The 15,256-nt window shown below is 33.5% G+C and overlaps 1 protein-coding gene across 2 annotated transcripts in view; it reads right to left on the reverse strand.

Moving 5' to 3' along the window:
• fig4a (FIG4 phosphoinositide 5-phosphatase a) overlaps nucleotides 1–15,167 on the reverse strand; it is a 43,041-nt gene extending 27,874 nt beyond the window's left edge. Inside the window, exons 1-10 of one of the 2 annotated variants that reach the window (XM_055020035.1) lie at nucleotides 15,082–15,114; nucleotides 14,691–14,782; nucleotides 13,069–13,167; nucleotides 12,213–12,336; nucleotides 7,302–7,458; nucleotides 6,555–6,605; nucleotides 4,804–4,967; nucleotides 3,586–3,714; nucleotides 1,816–1,916; nucleotides 983–1,145 (exon numbers count right to left, since the gene is read on the reverse strand). In XM_055020035.1, the coding sequence (XP_054876010.1) occupies nucleotides 983–1,145; nucleotides 1,816–1,916; nucleotides 3,586–3,714; nucleotides 4,804–4,967; nucleotides 6,555–6,605; nucleotides 7,302–7,458; nucleotides 12,213–12,336; nucleotides 13,069–13,167; nucleotides 14,691–14,753 (1,051 nt within the window). In that variant the 5' untranslated portion in view covers nucleotides 14,754–14,782; nucleotides 15,082–15,114. Of the gene's footprint in view, nucleotides 1–982; nucleotides 1,146–1,815; nucleotides 1,917–3,585; nucleotides 3,715–4,803; nucleotides 4,968–6,554; nucleotides 6,606–7,301; nucleotides 7,459–12,212; nucleotides 12,337–13,068; nucleotides 13,168–14,690 lie in introns of both variants that reach the window. The other variant, XM_055020034.1, reaches the window with a different exon arrangement.
• Between the last annotated feature and the right edge of the window lie 89 nt (nucleotides 15,168–15,256).

The raw sequence follows: 15,256 nt of genomic DNA on the forward strand, positions 1-15,256 counted from the left end.
ACTATTTACCAATTAGGTATTTTGTGACAGCAATTGGTTGCACTATATTTAAGCTATTAAGAGTCAGAATACAAACACAAGCAGAATTTTTTTCTCAATTTTTATGATTAAGATATTTTAGCTGAAAGGCATAACATTCCAAAATATAAAAAACATAAATGGTGAGAAATTATTAATTCATTAATTTATGGCATCTTCAATGATAAGATGAGATTTCGCTTGAATCAAAACAGAGTATCAAGAATCCACAAATATACTGACAGTATATACAAACATATAGTATGGAATATAACCAGACTGTCCAAGGCCGAGATTAGATTTCCAAAAGTCACATAAGGATTTAGGATCAGAGGAGGACCAGGACAATAAGACAAGCCAAGAGGGATTTTGAGGGATAGCAACTAAAAGTCATCTGAGGATGAAAAAGAGGCCCTCGCAGAGGAGCAAGGGATTATAAGTTAATACAGGCATTGTACTAATGTAAGCCTCAGTGTATTTCTGATGACACATACACAGTAAACCATATCAGTCTCCAGTATCATCAGTCTCACCCAATCACCTCCCATTGGTTGAGATTATAGAGATTTTATTACATTCGTAATGAGACGGATACAAATATGGAAACTATGAGGGGGTCATCCTGCCCTTATCTACTAATCTTTTTAAATCCTACTTACGTAGGCTTGTACAGGAAACAGAAAGGCCTTCGTAAGAAACCGAAGTCTTATTTTAATATAAAACTGTCATTTCCCAAACAGGTCGTTTTAGGTTTTGAGAAGCAAAATGTAATTCACAGTGGCACTTTTTTATTTCCTATACCTCACTGCTACCTCATAATATTTTAAAAACGAAAGATAAGGAGATTGTAACTTATTAAGACGACAAGTAGTCTGTGTTTCTTGTCAAGTAAAGCTAAATATATATGCACAGAATAATGAAAAAGACTCTCTTTAACAGTGCATGAGATACCCATAAGTCTTACATCTTATGGGTGGCTTTGGCATCATGGTGGAAATGTCCTGAGACCAGTAGAGTGGGACAGAACCTCGGACCTGGACGTACGAGGAGTAGCTTCCTGCTGTGAAAGACATAACCGAGGCGTCGTGGACAATCTGCTCGGTCTCTACCTCATTAGCTACGTCCCCCTGGTGTAGGAAAGAAAAACTTAATTAAACCATACCAAAGGATTAAAAAGAAGACATTTTAAAATACAGAGAGCAGATGGTCTTTAGCGCTTTATTTGAATCTAAAGAAAAATATTGAAAAATACTGGTACAGCAACAGCTATGGTATGTGCACTGACAATGATCTTCAGAAATTTATTCAGAAATTGCCACAATCTTGAAAGTACATTAAGACATATAAGTTGCAGAACCATTTGCTTCTGTAGCAGTATGGGACAAAAATCCTCTTTCATTTTCATACAGAAAAAGCAAAAAGCAAAGGTGAAGGTTGATATAGGTATTTTTTTTCTAAAATTGATGATAGATTTTTTTTTTTAAATGATTGCAACTATCTATACACATATCCATTCATGTTCATTAATATGTCCACAAAAATATGACTGCCTGCAAATCCCAAACATTTTTTTTTAAATTAAAACAGTCCAAAGCAGGAAGATGAAAAACAAAATTTGTTTCTTAAGTTCATCCTTCCTTCCACAAAACACCGACACAGATACTCATGCATACTGATGAAATAGGCAGGAGATCCAATTAACCCCCTGTGATCAACTTGAGTCATCTCAATCATACTCATAGCCCTCATCTTTGCTTCCACTATCAATTGCCCCCGTTGCCGCGGAAACGGTTGTACCTCGCAGTTGGCACCTCTTTTCAGGAAGCGGGTCCCGGCGAATTTGCTGGAGCGCCTGGCAATGAGGGTGATGTGAACCGGTCGACCGTAGATCAGAAGCTCTGAAGTCAGTGGGTTAAGGATTAAATGAATAAGCATGCTGGCTGATCTCATGTTCTCAACAAAAATATCAATATATCAATTAGTTATCATGGAAGTTCTGTGTTTGATTAACCATCAGACTTGCCTGATTCAAACCCTGAAGAAGACTCATGTTAGATATGATAAAAGGAAGATGAGAGACTCCAGACACAACAATGCAGACGACCTGAAGGCTGCCATCAAAGTAACCTTCATGAACAACTCAGTGCAGCCTCAGAATGATTACCTCCAAACCACAATTCATGCCATAAATCATTCAAGAGGCGACCTAACCAACTATAGAGACGATGTACTACACGGTATCGGGACACACTTTTAATATTCCAATACTTTTTTTCACTTTTATTCTAATCTGATGTTATGCTTTTATACAGGCTTTGATTTATAAATGTTTTTGTATTTCATGTCTTATAGTCAAAGAAACAAGCATATCATTGTGAAGGCAAATATCTTAAAATGTGTATGCACGCTATAGAGAAAGAAGAGGGGGTGTTAAATAGAGCATATGCAACACCAACAAGATTAGGTAGTGTCTTGTCTTGCACATTATTTTTGGAGTATGTACTTTTCTTACTTTTGTTTCATACTTTTAGATATACCCGATCTACTGAATCTCGCTGCATTACACCATCTGGCTCTCTTGTCACTTGCACTGAAACTCCAGTGAAGGCCAAGCAGTTTCTAGGAATCATCTAAACTCACCCACACGTTGTCAGCGTGTGGCAGCACAAACTCACGTGCAAATTCATAAAAAGAATATATACTGAGATGCTGAGAAAAGCACTTACTCTCTTATCAGTCTGTGTACTTTTAATGAAGAACTACTGAGCAAACAAGGCTGGCCTAGAAATATTTATTTGTTCAGGATCAGTCACAGCTGAAAAGAATATTAATAAAAAAGTAACACATTTCACTCGGTTTGATATGATTTGTGCTGATGGTGAATGACTTGAAATTTTAATCTGAGCCTAAGGCAGACTGCTACTCGAATCAATCAGTCTCCTGATGCTTTGTTAGAATAAATCATAAATCATTATAACCAAAGCTGTTCATAAGTCGAGAGAAAATTATTCATGTGGAACCAATTGCATCCAGAATATATTTATTTAAAAGATTCAGAAAGATTGGATTAAAAGGTGCAAAAGCTTAGGTCAAAACACTGACTTTCCCTTTGAGCTGAAAAAAATAAATAAATAAAAAAGACATGCACAATTAACTTGCTCCTAGCCACTAACAGAAGGAGAGGTTATGTAATCACCAGTGTCTTTACACCTGATAACCTTTGCTAAAATCCATCAAATTTATTTTGCTTCAGTTTAGTTACCGAATCCTGCAAATTTCACTCTGACTCCCACGCTGGAGCTCAGTGAGATCTATGTGCTCAACAAAGAGAGAAATTGGGACAAAAACAAATGCAACTGTGTTTGCTGGGTATGTGTGTTCACTTAAATCTCCATTCAAAGTCTCACCAAGATACTTTGTGTGTTATGTATTAGCAATAAACTTTCATGTTTTTCTTAACAACAGTAGAAACAAAGGAAAGTTAAGCTCGAGAGAAAAAAAATTATCAGAGAAATCAAAATAACAAAAAACACCAAACAAAACTACTCCCTTTCTTAAAAAGGATACTGGACTGGCCACAAAAGCCATGGATTATGTACATGAGCCAGTCAGGATGCACAATGTCCTTGATCTGCTCAAGGAGCTTCCCGTTCCACACGTACTTGTAGTACGGCTCGTTCTGGAGACCATAAACCACTGTGGCGGAAAATCAGAGGACATAAAACAAGCGGGTCATTTTACTGACATGGATTCAGTCCAAATAATATTCTGGAAACCTGCATATTCAAAGGAAAATATGCATCATAAACTATGAAGTGCTGTTAAAAACTTGCAAAGGTGGTACAAAATGAAATGTGTGTGTATTGCAATATAAATGTCATCAGTGGCTTGTTAGAAAATGTTTTTGTTTATTTACAAGTACATCCGCTCTGATGTACCAGTATCTATAAGACGACAGAGCTTAAAAATGTAACTATCTTAAATAACAAAATGAATGGTTGTAACTAAAGAAAAGTTTTTACAATTACATCTTGCAGGTTCACTAAAAAATTTACAGTTTATGTCTGTGAATTATCCATTTTTCTTTGATGTGTGACATGTCAATAAAATTTTTTAAATGTAATTTTTTTAAAAAAGGTTTTAAAAAATTTGACAAATTTTATAAGTAAAATTTGTCATAATTGTCATTACAGCATTACAGCTACTCTTAAACTGATTTGAATTAAACTAAAAACAAAAACATGAAACAAAATACATTTTGCTGATTGTGTTTATAGGCAGAAAGTGGTGGAAAATATTTTAATGTCATGTGAAAACCATGCACATTCCTACATCACTAGAAAAAAAAAGGCTGATAGGGGTATTTGAAAACATAATTTTACAGTGCTACATTTGGTTACTGCAACAACTTATCTTATTAGAATACTAATTCAGTGAATTATTTTCTGAGATCCTGAAACGATCGCCAATGTAATTATTTTACAACCAATATATACTTAAAATAGTGAATACATTTATTAATATCACATCGTGGATGTTTGCTTTTTTTGTACTGTGACTGAAGTACGCTGTATTTGTCATTCAATTAGCTTTTCTAGCTCAAATTTTTCCTTCTTTTCAGGCTCGCCTCCATCTAATTATTCTTCAAGCAATCTGCTGCCTTTATTCTGCTGGCCTTATCTTGTACCAAACAGTATGGCCTCAACATGAAAACTAAAAGAGGCCACCCAGGTATTCTTGAGGTAAGATATTCAACAAAAGTGACAGTGATTCACCTCTGCTCACCTTGTGTAGGCAAACCTTCATCCTCAAAGATGTCAAAGCTGTCCTGCTTGCCCTGTGTGTGCTCCTCTTCCTTAGTCAGGGGGGGCGCCGCCGACCACAGTTCGTAAGGTCTCTGCAGCAATGTCAGGTTGTACTGCAACGAGTGGCTCAAGTCGTAGCTGTAGCTGCAGGGCACAATGGCAGTGTCATGTGAAGAAAGAACAGGCTGTTCAGTCCCGTAATTTATCTTCACCCATTTGCTATTGATCAGAAATAGAGATTAGAACAGTAAGAAATATCGAGCACGTTTTACATCAAACAAGAATGACTTGTTAACTCAGCGGAGGTAAACCTTTTTAAAAGTGATGCATGCAAATTTCATTCCTATCTTTAGACTTCAAAAGCTCAGAACAGAAAGAAATAAAAACACGCATTTGCTCCTTCAAAAGACACCATCTTAATATGTTTGTGAGCTAACTGTCTTAAATAGGCAAATACGAGTTATTATATTGTAAAGGTTCTACTTTCAGTTTAATGAAAACAAATTGAGCTACTTTTTAAAATTTTACGAAGCACCTTGTCAAAAAAACGAAAAAAAAACGCTTATATATATATATATATATATATATATATATATATATATATATATATATATATATATATATATATATATATGTATGTACATGAGCCAGTCATATATGAGCCAGTCATATATATATATATATATATATATATATATATATATTTTTTTTTTTTTTTTTATGTTAATTCAAACAGTTGAGTCAAAAATTCACTCGTGATAAACTGCAACTAAACTCTAAGGTAATATATAGGGATTTTTATATAGGGATTTTATGAGATAGACCAATATAAAGTAGTGCATAATTATATAACTGTAAAAAGTGTTACAGTCATCTGTGTTCAACACTCCTAACTCAATATATTGGTGAAGTACCTTTCTCTGTAACAACCACTGCACATGTTTGGTAGGATGAAAACAGTAGTCTTTACTATTTTGTTCAAGCTCAGTTAAACTGGATGAACAAAAGTATCTGTGAATATCAAGTTTTAAGTATTATCAGAAATTCTTACGTTTTAAGACTGAACTTTGACAAGGTCATTCTAACACATATATGGTTTGCACTAAACCATTTCATTGTAGCTTGTTTACTGTCACTGAACTGCATTAAGCATCTCAGAGTGAAAGGGTTTGAATCCACGTATTTTTGTATCACATACATTCCATTAAAACATTGCCTTTTTAAAAGTGATGCATGCAAATTTCATTCCTATCTTTAGACTTCAAAAGCTCAGAACAGAAAGAAATAAAAACACGCATTTGCTCCTTCAAAAGACACCATCTTAATATGTTTGTGAGCTAACTGTCTTAAATAGGCAAATACGAGTTATATTGTAAAGGTTCTACTTTCAGTTTGATGAAAACAAATTGAGCTACTTTTTTAAATTTTACGAAGCACCTTGTCAAAAAAACGAAAAAAACCACTATAATATATATATATATATATATATATATATATATATATATATATATATATATATATATTTTTTTTTTTTTTTTTATTTTTTTATGTTAATTCAAACAGTTGAGTCAAAAATTCACTCGTGATAAACTGCAACTAATTTGTTGAAATTAAGACTCAATCTTTTTTTGACAAACTAATACTGTGTATGGCACTGGATGTGTAATTTCCCATTAATACATACCTAAATTCAAGAACGTTTTAAAGAATTTAAACTCAGGTTTGTCATACCTGAAGTAGAAGTTGCTGGAAAGGTCCACATTCTGAAAGATTCGCACGTACCTTTAACATGAAAACACAGTCATCAACTCAGCTGTCCCAAATTTAACACAATGACGAGGTAATGTACTTATTTACAAGCTTCAGGAGATAACCATCAAATCTAATAACATCATGTAGGTCTAAATGTGGAGAAATTGGCATATGGGTATATGTCCTGTTGGATCTATAAAGTATAACTTTTATGAAGTTCTCTTGTTTCATATGGAATAACCCGATAAAGAGTGATTAGTTTCAAGAAGTTTCATCAAGCTGGAATATTATTTGTCTCATGACTTTCTTTGTAGGTGTGAATGAACTGAAATGCAGACAGAATGTGAAGGAAAGCATTTTGATGCCGGAAAATACCAAAAGAAACCTAATTAGTAAATTGTTGCTTTGCTGCTTCGAACTTATCAAAGCATCTTAATGAACTCGTATTAATGAAAGCTTATTAAATAACAGTTTAAGAGGAAACACTAATTTAGAAGCAAATCATGGTTTAACTTTATAGGTGGTCATCTTTGTGTTTAAGCCAAAGGTTAAAACACATTAATGCATTTCAGAAATGTCTATTATATCCAGCTGATATTATCTAGAATTATAAAGACATAAATAGGAAAACATATCAATAACTTTCCTTTAGTATTAGACATCTTAATTTACACTCATTATTTTAAAAAAGCACAAAAAGGGATGATGAAGTGATTGAGACAACACCTTGCTTCATCAGGATGTGAGACTCTAACAGAGTCATTAGGGATGTAGATCATGGTGGTGTCCTCTATTTTATAAATGGAGTGGCCACCGATGTCGGCCATTTTTCTGCGCTTGGTGATGAGAACAATGTAATACCCTTCAAGGAAACGCACAAACCCTGCAAAAAAGAAGAAAGAAAAAAAATAATAACACACATATAAGTACAGCTTTTTTTTAAGGAACACGTTTATTTTACAAACATAAACTCTAAGGTAATATATAGGGATTTTATGAGATAGACCAATATAAAGTAGTGCATAATTATATAACTGTAAAAAGTGTTACAGTCATCTGTGTTCAACACTCCTAACTCAATATATTGGTGAAGTACCTTTCTCTGTAACAACCACTGCACATGTTTGGTAGGATGAAAACAGTAGTCTTTACTATTTTGTTCAAGCTCAGTTAAACTGGATGAACAAAAGTATCTGTGAATATCAAGTTTTAAGTATTATCAGAAATTCTTACGTTTTAAGACTGAACTTTGACAAGGTCATTCTAACACATATATGGTTTGCACTAAACCATTTCATTGTAGCTTGTTTACTGTCACTGAACTGCATTAAGCATATCAGAGTGAAAGGGTTTGAATCCACGTATTTTGTATCACATACATTCCATTAAAACATTGCCGTTTGCAGTGATATTCAGACAAAAATGTCATAAACTTCAAGGGGTTGGAATAAATTTGCAAGGAGCCTAGTAGTCCCTAATCAGCAAGGATTAAGGACTACTAATCAGCAAGGATTAGGGACTACTAGGTTCCTTGCAAATAGATTTTCTTTCTCAATGAGAGTATCTAAAATTTATCAGCTGAATACCAACTCTCAACATCTTGATACGTATGTCAATGTTTCAGTTTATTTAATCCATTACCAGGGGTTTATTATGACTCATTTCTCTTTTTAAGTATGGACTACTGATGCATTTACGCTTTTATAATTGAAATCTCTCAAAGATATGACCTGCAGCAAGGTTAATAATTTGCTTTTAGACATGGCTCACCTAGATCTCAAATATCACACTTCATGCATAACGTGTTTGCATGCTATTTCTAAAAATGGCTTAGAAACCCTGAAAATAAATAATTTGGTCTTCTGTAAGACATTCAAGGTTTTTTATTAGTTGATAATGCAATTTTAAAATTATCCCTGAAAAAAAAGGCTTTATGCTAATAGTTTTTTTTTTCTAAATAAGCTAATAATGTCTGTTTTTAAATAGTTATTGCTTAATTCAGAACTCTCTTTCTTTCAGAACGCTTTGTTGTGTTACCAGGATACTAGGTCAGAATGACAAGCCCAGCAAATGACACTGAATGAAAATATACTTAGAATGACAATCCTTAATAAATACTATAATAAGAACTGTACCAGTCAAAGCGTCTCCTAAGAGGCACTGCAACCCACATGGGTGAATCACTTATACTATTAAGGGCATAAAAATGGTTTGTGAACAAAGGTGAAAAATAAACAATTACCAGTAGATCATCTAATTAAATGTTAAAAACAGAACTTGTTAGAATAAGTTTGACCATTTAATATGATACTTTAAAATGATAAAAAGTGCAACATAAAGAAATAATCATCCATGCATTGCTTCTCCTTGAGAAGTAGCTGTCATGATTTTAAGAAAATTTTCCAGAAATTAAAATAAGAAATCAAATTTTAGTCTGGGGGCATTTTTTGTTCATGCTAAAGAAATAAGATACTACTGTATGTATAAAGAGCTGTGGACAAAATATTTGCCCCACTACAGATCAAGATAGCTTGAATAAATATAAAATGCCTTTTCTTGCAAATTAAAATTTTATTTATTACAGGGAAAATTCTAAAACATATAAAAATTTCCCTGGTGTAACATCACTCAGCTGGACACAAACATAAGCAACAGAACTTGCTCTGTTGCTTTCTACAGAGATGCATATTTTCTATTTGAAAAAACAAGCACTATACTTGGGTTTGTTCTATTTGGCATCAAAAATACCACATCAAATTCAAAGAAACATTTGGAGTCACAGGACAACACTGTCGAACTGAGAGAGCAAGTCCTGCTAGGTGGTGCAAACCGACACTAGGTCCTCCACCACCCAAACAACAAAAGCTGGACTTCGGTGAAAATTCAGTCAGTGGTGGCGAGTTGAAGAAGTTGGTCAAATAGTTATTAGAGAATTATCTGCCTTGAAATATGTTTGACTCGTCTTTGTTTTGTGCCGTAATAAACATGATCCCCTTCTGCTATCCATGTGTGTAACTAGTGTAAATAGTAAAATAACGTTTTATCCAACTTCAGTACTTCAGCATTTTTTTATTAAATCAGAGCAGCAACTAAGTCACTTTATCAAAGAATTTGTAGTAATCAGTCACTTTTTCAAGGTAACTATGCCAACAATGAGCAGTGTTGGCATAAAATAAAAAAAAATCTTTTAAGTGTCTATTGATCTCAAAAAGCAACATATTTTGTCCCAATGTAAAGCGATCAAAGATGAGTCGGAAAACAAGATCATTGACATCTGTCAGTTTGCATTAAATCAGTTTCTATGGCTTTGGGATTTGAGCAAACCACTGTGAGAACCATTATCCTTAAATGAACAAACAATGGTACAGTTTTGAAATTTTCCCAAGAATTACTAACAGAATTACTCCAAGTGATATCATCCCAAAACATATAAAGTATTTCCAGTTTAATTTAAATCACTTAAATTCAGGGTTCATGAATAAACAAAAGCAAATGGATCTTCCAAAAATTTCCTTCAGAGAATTTTAAAGCCAAAACCACAAAAAAAGTAAAATAAATAAATAAATAAATCCCAAGATCTGTGGGAAAATACTCAGTGAACTGATAAGACAAAAGTGGCACATTTCACAAGTGTACATCCTACAACATCTGGCATTTGACAATGTTTAGAAAAAGGCAACTTTAACCCATAGTCAACGATGGTGGTCGTATTGCAGTTTTCTGGGTCTATTTTACTTCTCCACAACCTGAACAGCTTAGCTGTAACGCATGAAACTACAAGCAGCATTTATTCATTCTTTGTGGAAAATGCCATGCACTTATTACATACAAATGCCAAGAAAAACTACTGAAGTTAGCATTTATTTAACTTTAAATTTTGAAACATTGCTCTCAATCTTTAGTGATTTCAATCAAAGCAAATATGAATCACATTATAGGGTCCTGGAGACCCACATGGAGTCACAGGATGCAGATACCTTACCGAGAGCTACATCCATTATGATGTGTGTAGTACATGTTCTTATACTCTACTCTGGATGAGATAAGTATACTTCACAATCCCACGAATGAATTCACACCTCAGTGACACTGGAAATGTTTATTATGCAGTGAGTTACAGAAGCTTCTTTTGGATTTTGATTAAAGAAAAAGTGGTTAGTTCTAAAGCTGTGAAAAACATTAATTATAATAAACTGTAAGTAGGTCTGTAGGTCAATATGAAAACCATAGAGAGGGAAAATTAGTTTTCTGTGTAACATAACAAGCCGATTAACGAATGCTTTTACAGCTGCATCTCACAGGTCACATTAATTTAATTATTTATTTTTCTACATAAATATTTTTCTATACAATAGTGGGTCATTTTGTATATGAATTTCTCAAAGTTTTGAAAATGTTAACGTCATTCAACACAAATTGTTGTGTTGTATACAGAATAAATGGGGTCGTATCAAAAGCTGCAGTTTTACATCCAACGGATAATGACAAGATTATCCCCTCATTAATGCTTCAAACCATAAACTTGATCTGATTTTTCATTTAAGTGAAAAAGATGCATTGAAGGTTATGGTTAATTAAGTTATAACCTTTAAATGATAGAAGTTCAACATTTTTATGCATTTAATGAATAATAAATATACTCGTATTTTTATTTATGATCACTAACCAGAGACAATCTAATTGGCCCGTTCTGTCCATAACTCATTGCATCTCAATTTGAGAATGTTTTCTATTGAACAACATTATTTATTTAAAATGTAAAATCACAAAGTTATTTCAGAATATTAAGACATTTAAAAAACAGTATTTAACATGCAAACTCTTGACAATCCCTAAGCCAAGACAAACCCATAATGTTTTTGCTGCAAGGTAACAATGCAAACCAACAAGTCACGATGTCATAAAAAACAGAATTATGTTAAACCCCGACATTATAAAACAAAAAAAAAATGGAAGAGTTCACCCAAACATCGAGGTATTTTTGTTTACTGCAGCAATGTTGGCCTTTTACTCTCTCATAAAGTAGTTCTATACACAGAAAAAGGTCAGAAAAAAGCTTAAGGGGGATTGGATTACTGCAATGCTGTAATGTAGTGTAATGTTTTGTTGAGCCAGTTAATATACTTGAGAATTTGGTTTAAAAAAAAAAAAAGCTATGTGGACAAGGCCTACCTCATTAAGACCATCTAAACAAAAACACATAAACACATATTATTGTGTAAATTTAACTATGTTGTGTTGTGCAACCTTCTAAACCAAAATGAGAACTACATGTTACAACATTATAATATGTTAAATTGATCTTTCTTTTTTCTTTCTTTTTTTCCCCACATTTTTGGTAAAATCTTAACTATTCTTGAATAAGACATCTTGTCTATTGCACAAAATGTGTTGGTGCAGAATGTGTTGACCTGACAGGAGACTCAACGTGTTTGCTTTTTGCCTATTTATGTAAAGTTAACAGCACTACACAAGCAGATGCTCCTTTCATTTTGTCCTTTCAATTCCCTCTGCATAAAAGCAAAACCAGGTCACCCCATACCGTTTCTGTTTTAGAATAAACTACTTGTTGACTTTGTGTAACAAAGCAATAGTCAAAGTAATGCCAGTTAGGGCAAGTGCACAAATTTTACTCACCTACAATGCCAAAAGCTGAGACAGCTCTGGACAAACCAGACGAGCCCTTTTGACCCATTTTGGTGCGGTTTCCCAGGTCCAGACGGCCTAGTAGCTCCCGAACTTCTTGCTGGCTATACACATGCTACACACAGAAAAACATACAAAGCAAAAATACAAATTTTATTCTACTGGGAGTAGATTGCTATCTTTGAATGAATGAATTTAACTCCTTTGATGAAACATATTTTTGTTAAGAAATCTGAAACCATTACAAAGCCTGTTTATTTACCCATAATTGTGTAAAGAAAATGCTTCTGTGAGTTTAGAAACAGAGTACATAGGTTGTACTTATTTTCAGTCAGAGAAGTCTTCTTATTTTGTTTTTTGACTTGTTTTTTAATATATATATTTATTAAGTTTTCATATATATATATATATATATATATATATATATATATATTATATATATATATATATATATATACACACAATGATGACATAAGGTTTGTCATCATTGGAGGAAAGCTCAATATAGAGAGATTTCAAGATTAAATTCTGCAACCAATGGCATCATCGTCACAGTTTTTGAGTATTCAAAATTGAAAGCATGAGATGATACATCTTTAGTCATGGCTGCATTATCATGGCTGATAACGCACACGTAATAGAAAACAAGTACATGACCAAAGTTTTATCAACATCCAGCTCATACATTCTCGAAATAAACAGCTGGCAACTAAATAGGAAGAAGTCGTCGATATTACATTTGTGACATGCTCAGTGATTGAACAAAGTCACCAGAGGCCCACAGCACTGTGTTGCATATGCATATACAGTAACATGATACTGGCTCTGAAGAAAAGTCGCAGTTTACCTTATCATCAATTATCACCAGATCCTTTGGTTCAGTGCGGTCAATCTTCAGGACTCTGTGCTTGGTCTGTGCATGGTTGCTGCCAACCAAAAAGTATCTCTGGGAAGAAAAAATAAATCATTAATGAGGAGCCTCGTCTGAGTGCACACTGAACACAAACACATACTTAAAAAAAAAAAAAAAATTTAAAAAACATACGCATTAATCAATTTGTATATTTATTTTCTTCTACCACATCACAAAATTCATTTATAAAATTCAAAGAAAAGACATGCGAGTTTATAAATCCAGCTCATAGAAATACATGGCATTCCTCCCTTCTACAGCATTGGCCATTTTGACTTATCAATATGATGAACCAGTGCTGGAGTCAGTGCAATCATAAAGTAGATTATATTAAGGCCTGATATACTATATATAATAACATTCTATTAAGCAATATATTGATCAATACACTGTATGGAAAATATAAAGTAACCAGTACTGAATAATTTGAACATGTTAGATATCTGATAACAAATCTATACCATAAGATATTGAACAGAACTTCCATTTATGTCTCTTCCTTTCCTCGTCATACTCAGTGGCAAAATGGCCTAAGATTTAGAGGCCAGTAAGAAGTGTCAAAATTAAAAAGTCATGCATTTGTACATTCTGTGACTATTATACCTATTCTGTCCTGTTCCACTTTTGAATGAGTGATAAACACAGAAATTAATTAAAATATCTACTTTCCTTTTAGCAATATGACATGAGAAATTAAAGTCACACCATTTACCTAAAACTATCTAAAGGTTGTACATTTTGATTAAGCGTGAAAGATTGTGACACTTATCCAAAGTAAACATCTACTGCCATCTAGTGTCTGTCTAGTGTCTCTCCACGTTCCATGTTTCCTCAACATTTTTGATGACCATGTTTTTTCAAAATCAAGATTTCAGTTCTCAGGCATTTTCAGTCCATTCTTACATAATAATTGCAAAAGTTCATGATTAAATCATTGGAAATTTTCCATAAAGCGATGAGGTTTTGCATATGAAACCTACAAAAAAAAAGAAAAAAAAACAGAAACAGAAACAGCGAGATAGAAGGAACAATAGACATTCTCAAAGTTTGAAAATACTAAAAATCATATTTCATACTGCTCCAGAAAATGTAAGACCTTTAAAACTCATATCAATCAACTGATGTTAATGCAGTAGTTTACACAAGTGCAGTTTTAAGTGATAATTGTTTACGAGTTTTAATTATTGTCTTTATCATCCAGTATTCAATATGAATACAGCCTAACATTTAGTTACAGCAGAGTAACTTACCTAATGACACGTAAATTCTTACTTTCATAATTAAGATACCACAAGGCTTGGTAGGTATTTCAGTTTGAATCTGTACATTGGTCGATTTTCAGAGCAATATCAACATTATAAATAATAAATCAATTTATCAACAAACAGAGAGTTGGGAGCATTTAGCATTTCTATGCTGATTTATTCGATTGTCACCACATCCTTGCTCAGGAGGAATCTCAAGAAAAATCAACATCATGGAGGTAAGAAACCCATACAGTAAGCTGTATAGGCTTACTGTATGGGACACAATTTATACAGTTAATTTAAACTTACTGCTCTTGTTTCGTACAAAACCATCCTCTGGATCCCACTGATGACAGCCGCTGTTGGAGGCATGTTTGGTCCTTTGGCCTTAAAAAGTCAAACTGAAGAGGAGATAATGCAAGAGTTGCAAAGCGAAAATAAACATATAAGTCCAAAGCTATACAATATACGCCTAAACCCAAACCCTGATTAAGAAACTAATTCATATCGTTGTCTTATAGAAAATCTAATTAAATCTCCCAAACGAGCTAACATAACTCCCCAATGAGTTAGCTAGCTAGCTGCAAAAAAACAACAACAACAGTCGCTCCCATTGAGAATTAATCTTATTTTCACTTCTGCTAAAACTACAGTTGCAAATGTTTTAGAAAATAATCTTAACAGATATATTTATGTGAACCTTAGCGGTCAGAAACCAGAAACATGCTAAATTAATTCGTTGTAGTCATGTGACAGTCATGTCGCTTATCAGCTGATACGGTGCCCTGCGAAGTCAAAACACTAAAAGGGCGAAGTCAAAAGTTCCAACGGGCGAAAATGCGTGAAGATACTTGCTCCCCATTTTCATGTCTATA

Source organism: Poeciliopsis prolifica, unplaced genomic scaffold (assembly GCF_027474105.1).
Source record: "Poeciliopsis prolifica strain line A6 unplaced genomic scaffold, Auburn_PproV2 SCAFFOLD065, whole genome shotgun sequence".
NCBI lineage: Eukaryota > Metazoa > Chordata > Actinopteri > Cyprinodontiformes > Poeciliidae > Poeciliopsis > Poeciliopsis prolifica.